Source organism: Juglans microcarpa x Juglans regia, chromosome 6S (genome assembly GCF_004785595.1).
Source record: "Juglans microcarpa x Juglans regia isolate MS1-56 chromosome 6S, Jm3101_v1.0, whole genome shotgun sequence".
NCBI lineage: Eukaryota > Viridiplantae > Streptophyta > Magnoliopsida > Fagales > Juglandaceae > Juglans > Juglans microcarpa x Juglans regia.
In genome coordinates this window covers 18,094,213-18,114,897 of record NC_054605.1, presented here as the reverse complement: position 1 = coordinate 18,114,897, position 20,685 = coordinate 18,094,213, and the positions used below count along the sequence as shown (strand labels likewise).

Sequence of the window (20,685 nt, the reverse complement as noted above, 5' to 3'; positions counted from 1 at the left end):
TTAGATCTATTTTATAATAAAAATAACTTTATAATATGAAGAATCACGTGAAAGAACATCAATTTATATAATTACTTTTGTGTAATTCTTTTGTGACTATAGTATTTTTTATTGTGTATTTTGTACATACCCTTCCTAGTGCCATGTATTCTTTACATAAATTAAGATGCATTAGCATTTCATAATAATATAAAGTAGTTTGAGCACTATGTTTAATCTGTCAATGGTTCTTTCTTGTTGATCTTGAATCTCTAGCCAATTAAAAATGGTGTTTTGTTGGTGCTTAATTTATCATTTATAAAAATTGATTCCCAATCTCCTCACTCAACAGAGAAATTTATATCTGTATGAGATCATGTTTCACTCCTATACTTCATAGAAAACTTGAAATACATCCCCACGTCAAATAATTTGATATAGTTTCTATTCTTAAGTCGGTGTATAGAATATACTTAGTAAAATATTTACATATCATAATTTAATTTAAAAGATAAATCTTAAATTTTAAATTTTATAAATTAAATATTACTATTTAAGTGAAAGAGCTACCGCTGGCTCTAAATGTGTTATTTGATGTGTTTTATTTCAATTATTTTTTATGGAAATTTATAGACTGGGTGGAAAGAAATGATTTGTTTCCTGTTATTTTATTTTGTACGGAGCCTGTAGAAAGGTTTGCAGAGAAAAATCATCATATACTGTGATAGGCTAATCAAATCATGTAATTATTTGGAGGTAATTAATGTGCATAATGATTGTGTGTTTAATATTATTTAATGCCATGGATACATATACAATATTCAAACTACTTGGAAAAATAAATTAAAAACAAAACCAAAACACCGGCACTTGAGATTTATGAAATTTATTAGCGAGCTGCAAGGCCCATCGGCAGGCACGACTCTAACTGTGAGACTTTTATTTTATTTTTGGGTTGAATTTGTAAATGATTGATATGATTTGAAATGGTATATTATGTTAAATTTTAAAATTATTTTTATTAATTGTAAAGTATATTTAATTTTGTATTATATAAAATTATATCAATTTATAAATTTATTTTTATAAAATAATTTATTTGTGACTGTAGTATTTTTCATAACGGAGAGAATCATGAATATTTGAATAAAATTAGAATTTATCATACAATATTTATTACTATCGGTATAAACTTTTCTAATAGATATAGAAAAAAAATATTATTAAATTATCTAAGTATCACTTGATACTTTCAAATTTAGATAATAATTTCGAGGTTGCTGTGCCATTAGGAGGAATTGGTGGAACCTGCTACCTTTTCCATGGAATAAAACACAATGAAAGTTGAAAACTGAAGGTTCTTAATTTGTTTGATCTCCCCCTATATATGGATCATCTTTCCCAAAGTACAATTTTCCTCTTATGTGAAACGAAAGACCCCATGCGCGCACGCAGGTCAAGCAAGCCGTACTTAGTAGAACACGTGTTAGATAATTACGTACCCACAAAAAGATCAGTAGCTCTCATAATTAGACTTGTCTTAATTTGTGGGAAGGAGTTTTCTTAATCATCCAGTGGACCGGAAATGCAAACAAAGTCTCCATGAAACTTCTTGCGATTGACAAAACACAAAAGACTATTCTAACAAGCATACGTACAAGCTTGATCATTACCTTTTTTTTCTTTTTATTTCTTTAAAAATTAAGTCAATTCAAGAAGTTTGTCTACTACGATAAGAGAACGAAGAAATAGTAATGTTAGATACAGTTATAAATTGTATAAGTACTATGCACTCTTTTAAAAGAATAGTAAAATATATTATTAAAAAATTAATTCTTTTTATGTAAATTTCATTTTTATTTTTTATTTTTTTAAAAGATTATGCAAAGTTTACACATTTTAGAGACACACACTAATATTGTAAAATCAAGCTGCATAGGGCCTTGACTGACTAATGGCCCAAAAGAATCGTTTACTGTTCATACTTGAGACTACAAGGAAAAAAAAAAAAAAAAAAAAACCTGCAAAATATCTTCTGGAATGATGCAGAAAATGAAAAGCAATGAAGTTAATAAATTTATTCCCAAATGGTGGGACAACATTGGGAAGTTTGGTGCTCATGAGTAGTCCAACCATCCTTTTGCAGCATGCTGACCTTAATTTTTAAGATTAATCTTATATATAATTATAGAGTAAATATTACGTAATTAATTTTTTAAAAAAATGAAATTTAATATTAAAAAATTAATTTTTTTTATATAAATTTTATATTTATTATTTTTTAAAAAAAAAATTACACGACGCTTTCGTTCTCATATATTTTCTCTCTGATTGTTGTAGAACCCAGCGGTCGGATTCCCAATGGACTGATTACATCAAATATTACCATATGCATGCATGCCCTTTGTAATTAATTAGAATCACCGCCGTAGCTTTCTTGCTGCTCTACAGTCCAAATTAGTTTGACCAGAAGTAGGGTATGATCTAATATACATATATTTCTATACATCGTTTTAGATTTAATGGATTTTTATAAGTAAACTATATAAATAGAAAATTATTTAATATATGACGTATCAGTCGGCCGGGTACAGTTGAAGCTTATAAAAATTAAAGATAAAAAATAACATTTTTGATCTAGATCTACCTATATATAATATTATAACACGATATAATGATGTAAAAACAAGCCAAGATTGACATAGGCCGCCAGTGCATGCAAGAATTAATAAGGTTGCACCTGTTTGCAAGTTACAAAATAAAAATGAAGAAATATTTAGGAAACTGCTTCATTAGTTGAGCTTTTGTTTATTTGTTTGTTTTAAGTATAACATCACGTGTCTATGACTCTATAACGTCTAAGAAATTCAAAGTGGACCTGCATTCAATTGCTCATCTCTCTCTCTCTCTCTCTCTCTCTCTCTCTCTCTCTCTATATATATATATATATGAAAATGCTAACTTAATTTTGTCCACCCATTTTGACCGTTCGTGTATTTTTATTATTATTTTATTGAAGAAGTAATTATTAGTGAATTTGTGAATTTTTTTAAATATTTAAAAAATGATTGAAAGAAAAAGAAAACAAAATTACGCTAGGGACACGCCCAATGATACAAAATATATTAAAGTTGATCTTAATATGTAAACAAATATGGACCTTGAGAAACGTTCTTTTGAAATATCCTTTTGGTAAAGAGAAAATTACTCCTCTCTGTTTTATCTCACAAAAATAGGGGTTGTGAGGAAGAGTCTTGAACCTTTAAGAAGTTGACCCATAGAAGCCCCCCAGGGGGGGGGGTCCTAGAACAATTATACGGGAATTTACGATTAACGGAGGAAGAGAAAATTGGTATCAAGTTAGAAAGGGGATCGATAGAAGTGGCCAGGGAGAAAGGTGATAGAAGTTTAATTGGAAGAGTTTGTATGGAGCAGGTGATCGGCAAAGAGGTGATAGCCTCTACTATGGCCAATATCTGGAGAATAAGCAACCCAACGTTATTTCAGGAGGTGGTAAACAACACCTTCATTGTCACTTTCAAGACCCATGCAGATAAAATGAGGGCAATGGATGGACGTCCATGGTTATTTGATAAGCATCTATTCATCCTACAAGCGTTTGATGGATTTACCCAACCATACCAATGGAGGTTCATAAGTGAAATCTTCTGGATTCAAATCCATAACCTACCGATGGCATATATGAGAAGGGATTGTGGGCTTTTAATTGGAAAATCATTGAGGAAGGTAATGGAGGTGGAGGTCTCTGATGGGAAGGAAGTACTCATAAAGGCTGTACTCCAAGCTATCCCTACATATACAATGAGTGTCTTTTAGTTGCCAAAAAAGCTGAATAGAGAAATTGAAGCTCTGATATCCAGATTCTGGTGGAGTCACCACAAGAAGGAAAATGGGATCCATTGGAAGAAGTAGAGTTGTTTGGGAATGGCAGAGGCTAAGGGGGGAATGAGGTTCAGAGATCTGGAACTTTTGAATGTAACTATGTTAGCTAAACAGGGATGGAGACTATTAAAGGAACTCCAGTCTTTAGTTGCCAAAGTGTTCAAGGAGAAATACCATAAGAATTCCCAAATTCTTGAGGCTCCACTTGGGAAATCATCTTCCTTAATATGGAGAAGCATTTGGTTAGGTCTGGTGTTGGTTAGGGAGGGCCTGTTGTGGAGGGTTGGGAATGAGAAGGATATACATATTTGGGATCAAAAGTGGCTACCCACACCTTCCACTCATTGTATCCAATCACTCGAAAGAATTCTACATCCTGACTCTAAAGTATGTGATCTAATTGACAAACAAGAAAGGGCTTATAAGGAAGACTTAGTATCTGCAATGTTCAATGAGGATGAGGCTAATGTGATATGCATTATTCTTATTAGTCGACTTGGAGCTGCTGGTAAGCAGATCTGGGGTCCATAAAAAAATGGTAAGTTCTTGGTTAGGAGTGCTTACCATATGGTGCAATAGAGGAATAAGATAGGAGAATGTGGTCCTTTCTATGATGGGGAGGGTAGTGAAATGTGGAAAGAGATGTGGAACCTTGATGTTCTTGGTGCTATCAAGCATTTTTTATGGAAAGCTGCAAACAACATTCTGCCTACAACGGTAAATCTGTGGCAAAGAATAAATATTGAAGATCCAAACTGTTCTATATTTCAAATTGAAGAAGAATCTGTGGTTCATGCCTCGTGGAACTGCACAGCAGCAACTGGTGTGTGGGGTGAAAAAAATAGCCATGTTAACAAGTGGCTGATATGTGGTAGGGATTTTGTACAGCTGTGGATAGAAATGTGTAAAAAGATACAAAAAGAAAACTAGAAGAAGTAGTGGTCATTAAGAAAAGTATATGGCACAGAAGGAATAAATATGTTTTTGAAAACAAATTTACTGGTCCAAGTAGGATTGTACAGATAGCTATTGCAGTGCTTGAAGATTACCATAATGCAAATATAGAAAGGGTGGGAAGTATGAAACAAGATGAAGGGGGTGTGAGAAGGGGTCGTTGGGAGAAACTTGAAGGTAATAGGTACAAAGCTAATTTTGGTGAGGCCCGAGATGTGGGGAAGCAAAAGATGAGATTGAGAATTGTGATAAGAGATTGTAAGGGGTTCTAGCATCAATGTCTACTGCAAGAAGATATGTAAACTTTCATTTTCTGGCAGACTACAATGCTTTATGGAGGGCTATGGTGTTTTGCTCCAAATTGGGACTTTAGAATGTGATATTTGAAGGGGATGCAAATGAAGTAATTAATGCTGTTAAGTCTAACGATGAAGATGAATCTTGGAGAGGGCAAATTACAAAGGATATTAAGAAGCTATGGCAAAATAGCAGCAATGGACTTTGGTTTTCAACCAAATGGAAGGAAATGAAGTTGCACACCAACTTGCAAAGATGGCTTTACAGATGGAAGGAGAGAAGTGTTGAATAGAAGAGGTTCTCGAGAACATTTATCCTTTGATTGTAAAAGACAAAAGTTGTAATGTGATCTATTAATGAAATGAATACGATTCAGTTTTCAAAAAATATGGAACTTGAGTCGACTTTCCATATCAGGAATAACTTGATGAGGATGAATATGAATGTATCTTTTCGCACTTCTATGTTTACTTACATGTTCAACAACTCAATTTCATGAAGGTTGTGGAAGAACCTAGCTTTTATATATCTTGGATATAAATATAAATATATATATATATATATATATATTAGTACGACGAGAACAAGGTCATCTATGAAAGCTGACAGTATATATATATATATATATATATATACACATACATACATACATGATGCCATTTTTCCCGAAAATGGTGCTGTACAATAATACAAAATGGCCGGGCTACTCTTGTTGCCATTGTATCACATCTAACGGACGACGTTGTTGCGCCATTAACGTTGGCTGTACGTAATTACAAAATGTTGGTCATGATATATATATATATATATATATATATATTTATATATATCTGGTCATGCAATTTAATTGCCTAGCTGCTAATAATTGTGATAAATTATATATAAGTAGGGTTAATTAAGAGGAATCGCCTATATTATATATATATATATATATATATATATGAGAATAAAGTTGACTCTAGATCAAATTCCATTAATTTCTAGCTTGAAGTAGTCATGCGTACCCACGTACGTGTAACACGCGATCCGGATCGATTGTAGGGTGTACGTTACTACCATTGAAATTTCAAACATATTATATATCATGTTAATCTCTACATGAATTTCTATATAATTCCTCAAAAAATAAAAAATAACGACCGCGCACATAATTAATGTAATGAATTAAGCTCATGAAGACCGTGGTTTATAAGCTCATGTATGGTCACGATTAAATTCATCAAAGATTGGGGACCGATCGAGCAAGAATTTTCTACATTTTTTTAATACCTTGCTCTGCATGGTCGTGATAAGATCAATTCGATCTAGATAAAAACCTGACGTACATTATAATCATATATTTTAACATTAATGAGTAGAAAAGAGCATTTTGTAAGCAATAATATATTAGATACAAGCAGACGGCCAGAACTAGTTCCAAAAAATCGATGCATGTATATAAACCAGAAAATAATACTATTGTATTAATATTTGTGTTTAATTATTATATCAATATTTGTGAGATAATAAATTCTATTCATCAGTCACTATTTACTTTTATACTTTATATTTATAATTTTTTTTTATAAGGTGTGAGATATTTTGTATAAAATATGAGATGTTAGATATTAAATAGTGACCGGTGAGAGAACTTTTGTCAGAAATATCAAACTATATATTGGTTTCTTAAGAAGGGGTTGCACTAGCTAGCATCAAGATTTGTTGTCTCTTACCTGCCCTCAAGAACTGCAGATAATTTATATATATATATATATATATATATATTATTAATTAGATGCTTAACGTACACATTGATGATCAAGACCGTTGATTTTATGAATGACTTATGGGATTAGTTGCAGAATCGGAAGGCATCATCAATCATATCATGACAGTACTCCATTCAAGAACAAAAATGGGTGAAGATTTTGATGCTGCCCCAAAAAATAAACTAATTTTAATTACGGCCTTGGAAACAAAAAGTGTTTTTTTTTTTAACTCATACTTTGGACTATATATATATATATATATATGTAATTCATATCGTGTGGTGGCCCGCCAGATCGAACAGGCCGAAATACATGCATATATGCATGCATGTGGGCCGTCTAATTTATGTTGTATTATTATAAGCAAGATTAATATATGCAATATCTGGCGGCCATTCTCCCAAAGGATGAGAATTAATTAATAGTACTTCAATTAAGTCATAATTGCATCATTTTCCTCTTTTATTCTATTTCTTAGTACATTAATAATTTGCATCTTTTGTAATTTCGTTTTTGTTAGGACCTCACCAGTACTGATGGCCTCTTGTATTCTTGTTTTTAATTTAATGCATAACGATCAATGATCACAAAAACATATACTTTAATTAATGTCATATATAAGCTAGCTGACCACATGGACAACGTACGTACCATTTGTACGTGCGACTAAATTAGTACGTAAGTTATATAAATTCGAAATAGGTATATTAATTATAGTGACAATATTAATGCTGATTATGAATAGCATTATTTTTTGCCATTGTCCTTCTTTTAGCTGGGGCTGCGTGGCTAATGAAGAGGGAAGCATGCATGCACATATGGTCTTTCATGCAGTCGCCGTTCAACCAAAAGGCATATATAACTAACTAGCTAGGAAAATTAGATAGGGACAACGAGAAATTATGTAACCCCAATGATAGGATATATGCCAAATTAGCATTAAGGTCAAATAAAATGATAAATTAAACTTAATTATTATTCAATCTAATACCATGCTAGCGCTGATAGAATAGTCTTTGTTTATGGGGCATGCAGCCTTTTTATTATTCCACGAAACCCTTATTCTAATGCCATACTTTTCTTGGCAAGCATGAAAGCATACTTTTCTTGGCATGCATATATAGATATATATATATATATATATATATATATATATATATATTTCAATGCATGGTTAAAAAAGTCTTAAACGTAACGATCAAAGATGACATGCACATGATGATGATATATTTTGAGGTCCCTCATCAAAAGTTTCCCTCTTTCATATGTAAGTGACCTTTTGAGGTTGGAGTATTGGCTTGTGTCGACCTTTCATGATTCAAGTCATGTATATGTATCGATCAATCGCTGCCAATGCGTGTAAAAATATATGTGAAAAGGGACCTAAGCAAAGCCCTCGTATATAGGGCACAATTTTTGCCGGCTCTTCCAGATCTTTGTGTTTCATCATTGTGACAGTTCAAACAAGTTGAACATAACTTAACCTTCAAGTAGTACTGGTCCTTGGAAGAATCCCTTGAAAAAGTTAAAAATAGGCTAAAGATGATGCCACTTGACTTGGTCACGTGAATATATAGCTAGCTCTGATCATCTGGGACAAGTAATTAAAGGCCGGCGGGCGAGATCAGTTGGTCTTCAGAGCAGAAAGCTCTAGTTTTGCAATGCCAAAGGTATAGAAAAGCTTCAGCTAAAGCTAGCTGTTTATGAATTGAAAACCGATGATGATCAAGCTTGAGAAGCTAGCTCGGCAAACGTGAAACAGCGAGCAAGATATAATAGAGTAGTTGGGAAATGCAGTACAGACATAAATATATAGACCTGGCGCGCATACTTTAGTTCCGTACACTCCAAAAGTACACCATTTTTCAGTGGACCCCTACAGCCATAATGGCATATACCATACTCACCAATCCTTAGGTCCAGACAATAATTTGATCATATCAGACCCGCAATCCACGCACTTCGATTTCCAAAGACCTGATCTCCTCCCTCTTCATCTCTTAGCTAGCTAGGTCCAAAACCTCTTGGATCCTAACGAAGAAAACGCTGCAGAGAAAACCCTAGCTACACAGTCCCAGTACTACTGATATTTATATATAGCTAGGAGTACTACTCTCCATTAGCTAGCCTAAGTAGAATGGTCCTTGCAAAAAGACTATGGAAATGGACCACCCTATACTGATGCCCTAGAACGAACCCCACACACACACACATATATATATATATGTATAACTACAAGTTTCAACTCATTTAAGAGAAATGTACAGTAGTTCTGTTAATTTTAAGGCGAGAGCAAATTAATAAGAGAAAAAGTGCCTTTCTCTTTCACTCCCCCCCGTCTTTTGAGGGGGTGGGCCGGCACCCTGCCTCTGAAAAGGCGTGGACAAGGGCAAATAAGGAGCTGGACGTTGAAGCTTGAAAGAAGAAACACATGTCTGTTTGGCAGAAATTAAGCTTGCTTAGATGCGCATGGGAGTGCATAGTGTCCACCAACCCCAGAAAGTTATAGAAACAAGCTGCTAGCTAGCAGAGAAAGCCAAAGAGGAAAATGACGTCAGCGTGGTGTAGGGCATAGGGTAAGAGAAGGGACCAAATGGCGCAAGCGGCGGAGAAAGCTCCTGAAATTGGACCACCTACTTTTTCTGGGGACAAAATTTATTGTGGGATTTAAAAATAAAATAAAATAAAAAATTGAAAAGCCATACTCATGTTTTCGAGCGTGTGGAATGGATAATGAACGTTGTTGTTTCGACATTGGAAGAGGTCAATTAATTGGTGTTGGTTAATTTCACATGCGTGCTTTATTCTATTTAAAATTGTAAAAAAAAAAAAAAAAAATTGAAATTGAAGCCAAAAAAGTAATAGAGGGACGTATTTCACAACTATCTTTAGCACACAAGATTATTTCTATAAAAAAATTAAAAAAAAAAACTAAATGAAGCAAATATCATTGATTACTCATTTTGGAGTATGCGCTGATATCCTTTAGATTTTCATTGGTTTGGTCTTGTGCTTTTCTACTTCCATCCAGTTTCTTTTCTTATTCTACACTTTAGCAAATTTCATCAATTTAAAATGGCTAAAGATAGTATAATTATCAAATATACTGCCAAATAAACTCACTCATATTTTTTTTATTAATAGTTAAAAAAGTGATTATTAATGAATTTTTTTTAATAGTTAAGGATGTTTAAAAAAATAATTAAAGAAAAAAAATTCATTTGTACCAGCATGCATATTTGATGGGCATATTTGGTAGTCACTCTAACAATATCGTCCATTTAAAATAGATACTCTATAACTTTTTGTCTTAACTATATACTTTTAGAGGGAGATATATAAACCCCTTGACATTTTTACTCTAACATTAAAATCTACCTTTTGTATTAATATCTCCTCAAATCATAGAAAATACTTGGAGGATGAAAGGAAATCTCATTCGGTGTTAGGTTAGGTAGGCTTAGGATGGATCAGTGACAAAATATTCTCATTCTGCGCGTGGAGATGGCATATTTTGATCATAACTCAAAAGAATAAATGCGGTCCCATGCAATGTGAAGAGAGGAAGAGAGAAGGTGATGGGTGGAGGAGTCCTTTAATACACCAGTGACCAGTTAATGAGAATTAGACGGAAGGGAAGCGTTGGACCACCTCATCTCATCCTACGCACAGTTCCTTATTTTGGGAACATTTTCCACAACCCCATGCGCAAGCGCAAGCGCAAGCGCGCGCGCATCTGCTCTTTCACTCGGCATCTCTTTCTCCTGCTCTCTGTGAAACAAAAAACCATTAAACCGAGACTGAAGAGGGAGCCTTGAAATTTTGGTTCAGAAGAGATCGTACACACACATTATATATATATATATATATATATATATATAGGCAGGTCCACCCAGAAACCACCCCCAACCCAACAGAAGCGTCACTGAAACCAACCTGAAAAGGCCTGGAACAACTCCTACTTAGGAAATGATTTCTTGGGATTCGTTCCCTACGAAGATCTCCAACATCCCTTTTTTTTTTTTATAAAGAAATTATTTTGGGAGTTCTCGTGGGCTTTTGGTAGGATTTATTATGACCATGGACTTGAAAAATCATATTAAAGTAAAATAGAGCAAGTCATGTGGCGGCTTGTTTTAGTGTGTGACTTTATGTACAGGAAAGGGACGACCATTACTTTCTGTTGTTCCATGGTCCTCCTCCCTCCTTCAGTACTTTTGTAAGAAGAAAGGAAGTTTACTAGGTAGTTTTACAAATTTGATATTGAAGTGTGTTGCCTTTTCTTTTCGGGATTATAATAACCAGATTTTTTAATTGTTGGTTACCAAATAATTGAAGTGATTATTTAATTTTCTCTAGCAAGGAAGTCTATTTTGGATGTATTGGTATCATGTTGCATTGACCCACTTGTGTGTGTGTGAGAGAGAGAGAGAGAGAGAGAGAGAGGCATATATCAACCATGGCTTGGAGCTCATCGTCACGAGAGAGAGAGAGAGAGAGAGAGGCACAAATCAGATGATGAACAAGGTTTGGAGGTCATCATCACTCTCATCTGAACCTCTATTTTTTATGAGATGTATCTGATATTTCTTTCGAGGTTGGCTTTCATGGCATACCATGTTGGCTTATTAAGAGAAGAATTCTGAGAAGAAGCCCCTCCTTCCCGCCTCCTTCCCCCGTCACCAAGCCACTTCCGTCCACCACCGCCAACAAGTACAAATACGTACGTCCACTTCTGCTCTCCAACCACACAGTCCACTCTTCCATTACCGGTAAAGTCTCTCCCTTTCTCTCTCAGTCAGTGGTTTCCAAAAAATAAAAATCCAAAACAAATACTTTTCCCTGATCATCTTTATCTGATCAAACAAAAGGGTACCCTTTTTACCTCTTAAATTAACTTGATTGTTGGAATTAATTGATGGTCTTCAGCTGTGCGTTAGTACCGGCTTGCTCTGGATTCCTTTCTTTTTGTTTTTTCTTTTCCTGGTACAGTGACTTTTTATAGGATCGTGATTGTAAATAAACATTCATTTCAATATCAGAGCCCACATGCAACTGTAATATAAACATCGAAAGAAGAATTTTATTCCATGGCTCGAGAACAGTTTGAAGATAAATCCGGGAACATGGATTCTTCAGCTGGCTTTTGTTACTCAGGTGTTTCATCAAATAACCCGACCATTCAGGCTCATCTGGCGAACCAGATCCAAGGCTTTGAGTCCAACCCAGAGATCTTCAACTTGAACTCGGGCATGGAGATGATAGGGTTTTCAAAGAATCTACAGCAACAAAGTGATCACAGTAACTCAGCCATGTGGAAAGAGTTCTTTGGCAAGTGTCAAAGCCGCCCCGGTCCATCCTCTTCAAATACGATCAACGAATCCACGAGTGATTTTTATCAGCACGAGTACAATAAGCCTGATTTCACAACTGGTATTTCTGAAACAAGTAGTGGGAAACTTGTAGTTGGAGCACATGACTCTGGAGCTTGGCAAGAGAACAGACTGATCGTTGATGATTCTTCTTTAAGGTGCGTGTTTCCTTGTGAAGAAAATGAAAGGCCAAGTCAAGGCCTTTCACTCTCTCTTTGTTCAAGCAATCCTTCCTCTATTGGGGTACAGCCCTTTGAGCTAAGGCGCACCAGTCATCGCCATCAAGACCAACACGATGATTTAAGGTTCATTGCTTCGAGCTCTAGAGATGGGTTTTATGGAAAATCATCAACTATCCAACAGGAACAAATAATGCAAGATGGATATTTAGTAAAAGCTTCAAATCTTCATCAAGGTCAGTTCCAGCTCAGGAACTCAAAGTACTTGACCCCTGCACAGGAACTTCTGAACGAGTTCTGTAGCCTTGGGACAAAGCAAACTGATCCTCTGCAGCAAAAGGCCCACAAGGCCAAGCAGTGGAATGAGGATACTGGCAGTAGTTCTTCCAGAAAGCAGGCTCTTTACTCCCTCGAATACATAGAGTTGCAGAAAAGAAAAACAAAACTACTTTCGATGCTGGAAGAGGTATGCATGCATATATCAAATCTTATTTTACTCAAGTAAAGGTCCTTTCTTTTCGCCACTTTCCTCAAACCTTGCTTCCTATTCCTCAAAATATGTAAATAAAAGTAAAAAATATGTTTTCTTAAAATTAAGTTTATTAGTATTAAAAAAGTTCCAAGTTTTACCGAGTGGTTCATGGACTGGGGTCTCTTGGATTTAATTCTTGTACTAATTAAGCGACGCGGGCCTTTTCATTGATGCCCAGCTCGTGGCAATTTGGGGTTTTCATCATCTACTTTCAGAAACTTGGGCATTCCTTGACTTCCCTCTCTTTCTTCTTCTTAAGGTGGACAGGAGGTACAGGCACTACTGTAATCAAATGAAGGCAGTAGTGTCGTCTTTCGAAGCCGTGGCTGGCCAAGGGGCGGCGACTGTCTACTCCGCGTTGGCTTCAAAAGCAATGTCGAGGCATTTCAGATGTTTGAAAGATGGAATTGTGGGTGAGATTCAGGCAACCAAGATAGCCATGGGTGAAAAGGATACTGTTGCACCCGGCACAACCAGAGGCGAAACTCCAAGACTTAGGATTCTTGACCAAACACTAAGGCAAGAGAGGGCGTTTCAGCAAATGAACATGATGGAGAGCCATCCATGGAGACCCCAACGCGGCCTTCCTGAGCGATCCGTTTCTGTTCTACGAGCGTGGCTTTTTGAGCATTTTCTCCACCCGTAAATCTCTTTTCCCTAACTTTGGAATCTTTCTAATTACGAAATGATTTCACAAAGAATCAATGTTTTCACCAAAGAAATGATTCAAAATTGCAGTTGTTTTAGTTGTGTGGGTTTCTAATTTCGTAACGTCCCCGTGATTCTTGCTTGCAAAAACAATGGATGTTTTGGTAGTTTCTCCCCACCAACATTCAGATTCCAATTTAATTCTTGTCAAATTACTGTCAATGATTTTAACTTCTTTATGGATATCTTGCTAACCTTTTTCTGTGTTACTTATGTGGGTCTAGTGCTATTCCATAGGACCCATCTCTCTCTCTCTCTCTCTCTCAATCGCAAGACACGCAAGTAGAAACATAACACTGTGTTCTCGTGGAACTTTTGCAGGTACCCAAGCGATGTTGATAAACATATCTTAGCCCGCCAAACAGGTCTCTCAAGGAGCCAGGCAAGTCCACATCTTTCTAACATTAATTTAATTTTCTCACGAATTAGTTATGTTATCAACACGGCATATCTTCATAGGATCCATACTTTTTTTTTTATAATCAATTCTTGGGATCCAAACATCAATATAAACAAACACATATAATTGTACAAAATGACAAAATATTACGTAATATGCATTAATCTAATTCCTTTTTGTTGTTATATACGCATGCTTCCACAGGTATCCAATTGGTTCATCAATGCAAGGGTGAGGCTGTGGAAGCCCATGGTGGAAGAAATGTACGTGGAAGAGACAAAAGAGCAAGACAACAACTTGACTTCCTCAGATGGTGTTACAGATCTTGACGACAATATTGGCCGGAAAAATAAAACGCGACTTGATCAGGATCAAAAACCTACGCAGGACCAACTTGTTCGAATAGACTCTGAGTGCCTCTCTTCCATCATCAATACCAACCAAGACAAAAATGAATCTAAAACCAGTACTATAACCCTGCAAAATGATCATCACCAGATGTACCAACAACATGATTTCGGGCGGGTCACAGCCGAGACGTTTGGGATTATGGAGCTGAACTTTTCATCTTATAATAATCACCCCTCGGCTGGAGCGGTTTCTTATGCTAATAACAATGCTAATCAGAGTTTCAACGGTGGTGGAGTGTCTTTGACATTAGGGTTAATGCAACAGCATGGAACTGGGAGTGGGGCGAGCTTAGCCTTCTCGCCCGCCTCTCAGAGTTCTCTGTTTTATGCTAGAGATCCCATTGAAGATCAATGCCAAACAGTTCAGTACTCGCTTCTTGATAGCGAGGGACAGAATCTTCCATACAGAAACTTGATGGGAGCGCAGCTGCTTCACGACTTGGCTGGATAGAATCAAAATCATGCATGCATGCTGAAAATCCGATGGTTGGAGGGTTTGGAGAAAGACGTTCTTATCAACGGACGGTGAATTGGTGATGGTATAAGTTGAATTGTTTTAGGTACATATAAATACTTCATACATACATAAGTTAAGCTATATATACGTGGTCAGATAATAGTATATTTATGAATATGATGATCACCTCTTTGCATGGCTGGCAATTTTGCTGGAAACTTTTCTTGGCTGTAAGAACTAAGATCAACACCATTTTCCCTTAGGCTAATTTGAGTTTGCTGGTGATTGATCATGCAAAGAATATTGCATGCAGTTGAAATTCCATTCCAGTTTTCGGCAGTTTCTAGATCGTTCTCAAAGATCGATCAACTCAACATGCTCCATCTACAAGTATATAGTTTGGCAATTCTCTCTCCTTTTCGAATACCTGGACTATATATCTAGGTGATGGGATCATCATGATCTGCGGCTCTTGCTTAATCCGAAATCTCAATTATCGTGCATGGGGGCTCAAGTAGATTTTGTGTGTGTGTGTGTGTGTATATAGCAGCAGCACAATTTCGTTGAGACCTCCGTAGTTTTGGGGATTAAGAAAATGTCCAAAGATATTACAAAATATCAGCTTGATGATCATTCGATTGTTGTGGTCCCTAATTCGACCACCTGCACGAAGATGATATTTCATGCCAATACGTTTTGCGGCCTGCTTTATGATATTTGTCAACATTAAAGTAGTTTATGCTTGCTAGCTAGCTGCTTTTGCCAATAAAAAAAGGTGCCCTTCCATTATTAACTGTCTTTTTGGTCAGTGTGAAAGGCAATATTTGGGTTTTCATGGACTATTTGTTCCTTCAACTTGCAAACTTGTTAAAGTCGAAGAGATGCGCACCAAATTAAGGGCAAGTAATACAAATTTAGAAGACTTGTCGATTACAGTACTACTAGACCGACCCAGAAATCTAGAAGTTTATATGATCATATGCTGTATGTGCTTCAAGCTTACATATAGACACATTTTCAGACATGATCTCCTATTTTTGGTGAAACAATTAAAGAAGGGTCCACGTACACTACATTTTACTTAGGTACCATAGAAGGATATTGGAGATTTCTCGCGCAGAAGCATTAATATTAAACATGATCATGGCCGTCGTATGAATTTTAAAGTCTTCAAGGGAAATTAGTAAAGCCGAGAGAAGGAGTTCGATGCTAGCTAGGGAGAAAATGTGGATATATCCATGGATATCGAGTACATATATAGATACGACTGCAATTTATATGGATATAATAGCTGATTGTTCATAATGTGATAACAAAAATGCTAAACTCACTGAGACTGGGTTACGAGTGTCTACCGATACTATTGTTTTTACTTAATTATCTTTTTTAATGATATTATAAATTTTTTTAAAAGAAATAATCAAGGATATAAAAAAAATATATGAAAAATAAATACACTTAAGTCTCGTTTGAGAAGTGAGATGAGATTAAAATTTTATGAATAATAGTAAGATAGTTTGTAAATAGTAGTGAGATAATTTGAATTATATATTTTTTAACTTTTGAGAAATGAGATATAAAAAGTTGAATAAAAATTATTATAAAATTAAAATATTATTAGAATATATTTTATAATATTATTTTTGTTAAGGATTTAAAAAAATTGAATTATTTTTTATTTTTTAAATTTAAAAAAATTGTAATTAAAAAATTATAATAATTAATTTAAAAATTTTATATTTAAATTATATTTGAGAATGAGATTCGATAAAAATTCGAATAAGATTTAATTTCAAACAAGCCTCTCCCATTTGCCGGATCTACGCATTCGGTGGGTGTAGCACGCGTCACGTGATAAATGGTGCGCCTCAACAACCTATTCCTGCAGATCATCTAGGTCGGCAACTAAATAGGAGTTGGTCTTGACGTACGTACGTAATTCAGATGGTCAATTAGAGGGTGTATGACGTGAAATGCATGTTGTCAGAAAAGATAAATATTTTATTTACAAACAAATTTTATAAAAATAAATTTATAAATTTATATAATTTAATATAATACGGTAAATTATAAAATTAATTTTAATATTATAGATTAAATTTAACGTATTTTATATATAAAAATATGTCAATTTATTTTTATAAACTTATATAGCACTTCTTTACAAGAAAAATGTATTATTTATTGGGGGGAGACCCTCTTTTGACGTTGGTAAGGGAATGGACAATTAATTAGGGGGACTTTGATTGTCATATTCCAGCACGTACATGGCAGGCATCCACCAGTACTCTTGTAGAGCATTAACTTTGTACGTAGGAACGTGCCTGATCAGTTCGTGTATATATATATATAGAATAGAGATATTCTGCCATGCATTTATACGTTAACTTAACTTTATATTGGAACTCCAAAGAGACTCGATTTCACTGGACAGGACGTCGCATTTCGTAGCCGACCTTTTGATTACCACCTCAACTTTGTATTACGGCCTCCTTATCATTATTGTCCTATGCCACAATTCCTTTGTATTTGCTTAGACGTAAAAAAAGAAAATAATGATATACTTATTATTTCCTACCATTCGTTATTATTTTATAGTATATTTATAATTTTTATTATTTTTTAAATTATTTTTTTAATATCTTTAATCACTAAAAAAAAATTAAAAAAATATAAAATTTCACTTATAATTACTTCATTAACTGTTATGTAAAAAAATATTTTTAAAAAATAAAAGAAATAGTGAATGAATGATAGGAGATTGTAAGCCTATCATTATCCTAAAAAAAACACGTCACCGTACATTTTTATCAAAATGAAAAATTAGTTAGTACTAAGCTTTGAATATAGGCAAAGTGAGTGATATAAATTTGTCTCATTAACTTGACAACACTTGGCTTATTAGAACAAATAAAATTCAAATATAAAATGGTAAATAGAATTTAAAGTTTTAGTCTTCATCTTTAGTATTCTCCGGCCCCATTTTATTTTGAATATATATTTTTAAATTTTTTTAAATAAGCCACGTGATAACACAATGTGGTAATGTATCAAAAAAACAAAGTGAATGATATAAATTAGGGACATAATAGCATTACTCTCGAATATATCCGCCACTTTATATTCTGTGATGATTAGATTTATGATTTTTTTTTTTTATATTGTTAGATCCTTCGACCTCACCCCTCCTCTTTATTACTTAGAAAGGAAGAGCATAGTTGAACTACAAATCAACTCACGATCATATATTTTATCAAAAATTTTATGTGCAGTCACATTTACATACTCTATTAATATGATTGGTTGCATCATTTTTTTTATTATAAAATAATTATTTTAGTTAATCACATCAATAGAGTATAAAAAGAGTATGCAAAATTGACTATACATAACGGAACTCACATTTTATTGACTAAACTAATTCATGAGACCCACAAATTAATTATGGATGACGAGGGAAGGGTTGTAATTAGCATTATATTGAGACTTCGTGTGTAGATGTGTAATTGTTAATTAGTGGATGAGAGAAAACTTCTACCTTATCATAGGATGTCACTTTTATAAATTATTTATATAATCATAATTCTTAATAATATGATATATTTCGCGAGAATACCATCTCATACATAATAATTAACCAACGCAAACTTCATCGGAGAATGGGCCAGGCCCGATATAAACCCAATAGAATGTTTCAACCTATAATTGGGTCTTCAAAGCCCTTAATCGGTTTAAGTAGGTATAGCCCAATTTCCTCGGAATCCCTTGGTTTCCGATCTCTTCCATGGCGGTCGATTAGGGTTTTTCAGAAACCTAGTATCTTCTTTCTCCGAACCATTGTCAACGGTGTACAATGCAACAATATGAAATCTTCAAGTAGAAATGATGACATATTAGGTGCGAATTGGCCAACGGAAGTTCAAGAACTTGTGGTATCAAAGGAAGTGATACGATTTCACAAGCCCCTATGCCTCTTCGCTCAGTTGCACTGCTTCATGTGCAAAAATGTTTCCTTCTTCCGCAGTCTATAATGCCTCTTTGCTCAGTTCCACAAGCCCTTATGTCTCTTATTTTCTCATAAACATGAGGCTTTGCGATGGTCCAGCTCAAGTAATTTCTGAGCACAGTTTTTTAATTTTTGGGGTTTTAATTGTCTCTTTCTGTTGTTGCTTATGCTCGAACTCGGGTGGGGCGGGTTTTTCTATTAAGATCAGTTTTCTCCAACAGTCATCTCTGTTTGGTCTCGCTTCTTTTTGTTCAACAATTTTGCTTGTCCCAGAGTTTGCTTTTCTGCACGCACGCACAGAGAGTAGCTTTATTTAAAGAGAAGTACTTCCGCTGACAGCAGCATGAGAAGGGATATTGGAATATTGGAAACACAAATAAATTATAATTTTGGTGTCTAGACTTGTATTCGTTAATTGGTTGAGAAAACAAGTCTGACAGACTGAGGCTATTATTATTTTAAATTAGTTTATGTCGAACACAAAATCTTAGCAGCTTGGGTCGGGTCTTAGGGCTTGGAGTTAGAAATTTTTTTATTTTTTTATTATAATTTTATTTAAATATTTTTATACAAAATATAATAAATAATTTAATTTTTTAAAATAATAAATTAATAATATTATTAAAAAAATAATATTATAATAATATTTTATTTAATTCATATAAAATCATCTTATCTCATTTTACTTATCCAAACAAACCCGTCCAGTTACAAGGGATTTTATTGTTAAATTTATCCTAGGGATGCCCGAAGATAATGGTGTTATATGATTAGGATGTTACCCCTTTTTAACTTTTGTCAAATTTTATTTTATTTTTTTGTGAAAGTTTAAAAATTGAGATATATTGATATTTTTTAGTGTATTTTTTTTTTTTTTCATCACCATTTTGTTTGTACTGCCTTCTTTAAAATGTGCTTGATCTTTAGTATGGGAGATTACTGTACTTGTCATTCTATTGATTGCAGAAATCCAGAATTCCAAGAGTCTTTCAAGGAGATGAAAGAGAGAGAGCAGAAGAGGTGAAAGGGGGCTAAAGAAGAAGTGAAAAATAAGTAATGTTGTAATGCATCCACCGGATGCATGTGAATCTTCTTCTAGATTGAAACTTCTCCCATTATAATCTTAATGGTGTGCCTCTCCTTTTCCTTTCAACTTGATAACAAGCATCTTTACCGTGTAGAAATTAGCGAATACGTGTTTATCTGTGACATTCTGTCCTTGTGTCAGGCTCCCCTACCTATAATATTAACGCCCGGAAAAGGTTTGTCGAACGGTTCAAATTTATCGTTCAATCTTTTTCATTTTTAAAAAAATTATTAATAAACTTTCTATTTTATTTAAAAAAAACTCAAAAAAATACAGCACGTCAGTATTTTTTATTCAGTAAAACTTTAACAGGAAACATCTCATTTCATCTCACTTCATTATTATAACTTTTTCAAATTTCTACACAAAATAAAATAAACAATCTAACTTTTTCAAATCTCAAAATAAAAATAATATTAAAAAATATATTCTAATAATATTTTATTAAACTTTTTAACTTTAATCTCATCTTATATCATCTCATCTCTGAAAACAAATGAGTCTAAATTTGGATAACACATTCACGTTATATATTATTAATGTTTAATATTTAAAAATATGTTGATATTTAAAAAGAAAATTAGAAATTGAATAGGAGAGTAAGAGCCCGTTTGGAATTGGGACTAATTTTTAGTTAAGCCTAATTTTTAAAC

At 34.2% G+C, this 20,685-nt stretch overlaps 1 protein-coding gene across 5 annotated transcripts; it reads left to right on the top strand.

Annotated features, from left to right (window-relative positions):
- The first annotated feature begins 11,280 nt into the window (after positions 1–11,280).
- Positions 11,281–15,237, top strand: LOC121237532 (homeobox protein BEL1 homolog). 5 transcript variants are annotated; one of them, XM_041134304.1, is made up of 5 exons: positions 11,281–11,653; positions 11,924–12,898; positions 13,224–13,606; positions 13,994–14,054; positions 14,277–15,237. In XM_041134304.1, exons 2-5 carry the CDS (start codon positions 11,972–11,974, stop codon positions 14,931–14,933), a joined length of 2,028 nt encoding a protein of 675 aa, XP_040990238.1. In that variant the 5' UTR covers positions 11,281–11,653; positions 11,924–11,971; the 3' UTR covers positions 14,934–15,237. The 5 variants fall into 5 exon arrangements, with proteins under 5 accessions (XP_040990238.1, XP_040990236.1, XP_040990237.1 ...); XM_041134302.1 differs by having other exon boundaries at positions 11,281–11,826; XM_041134303.1 differs by having other exon boundaries at positions 11,282–11,653; positions 11,874–12,898.
- The last annotated feature ends 5,448 nt before the right edge of the window (positions 15,238–20,685 follow it).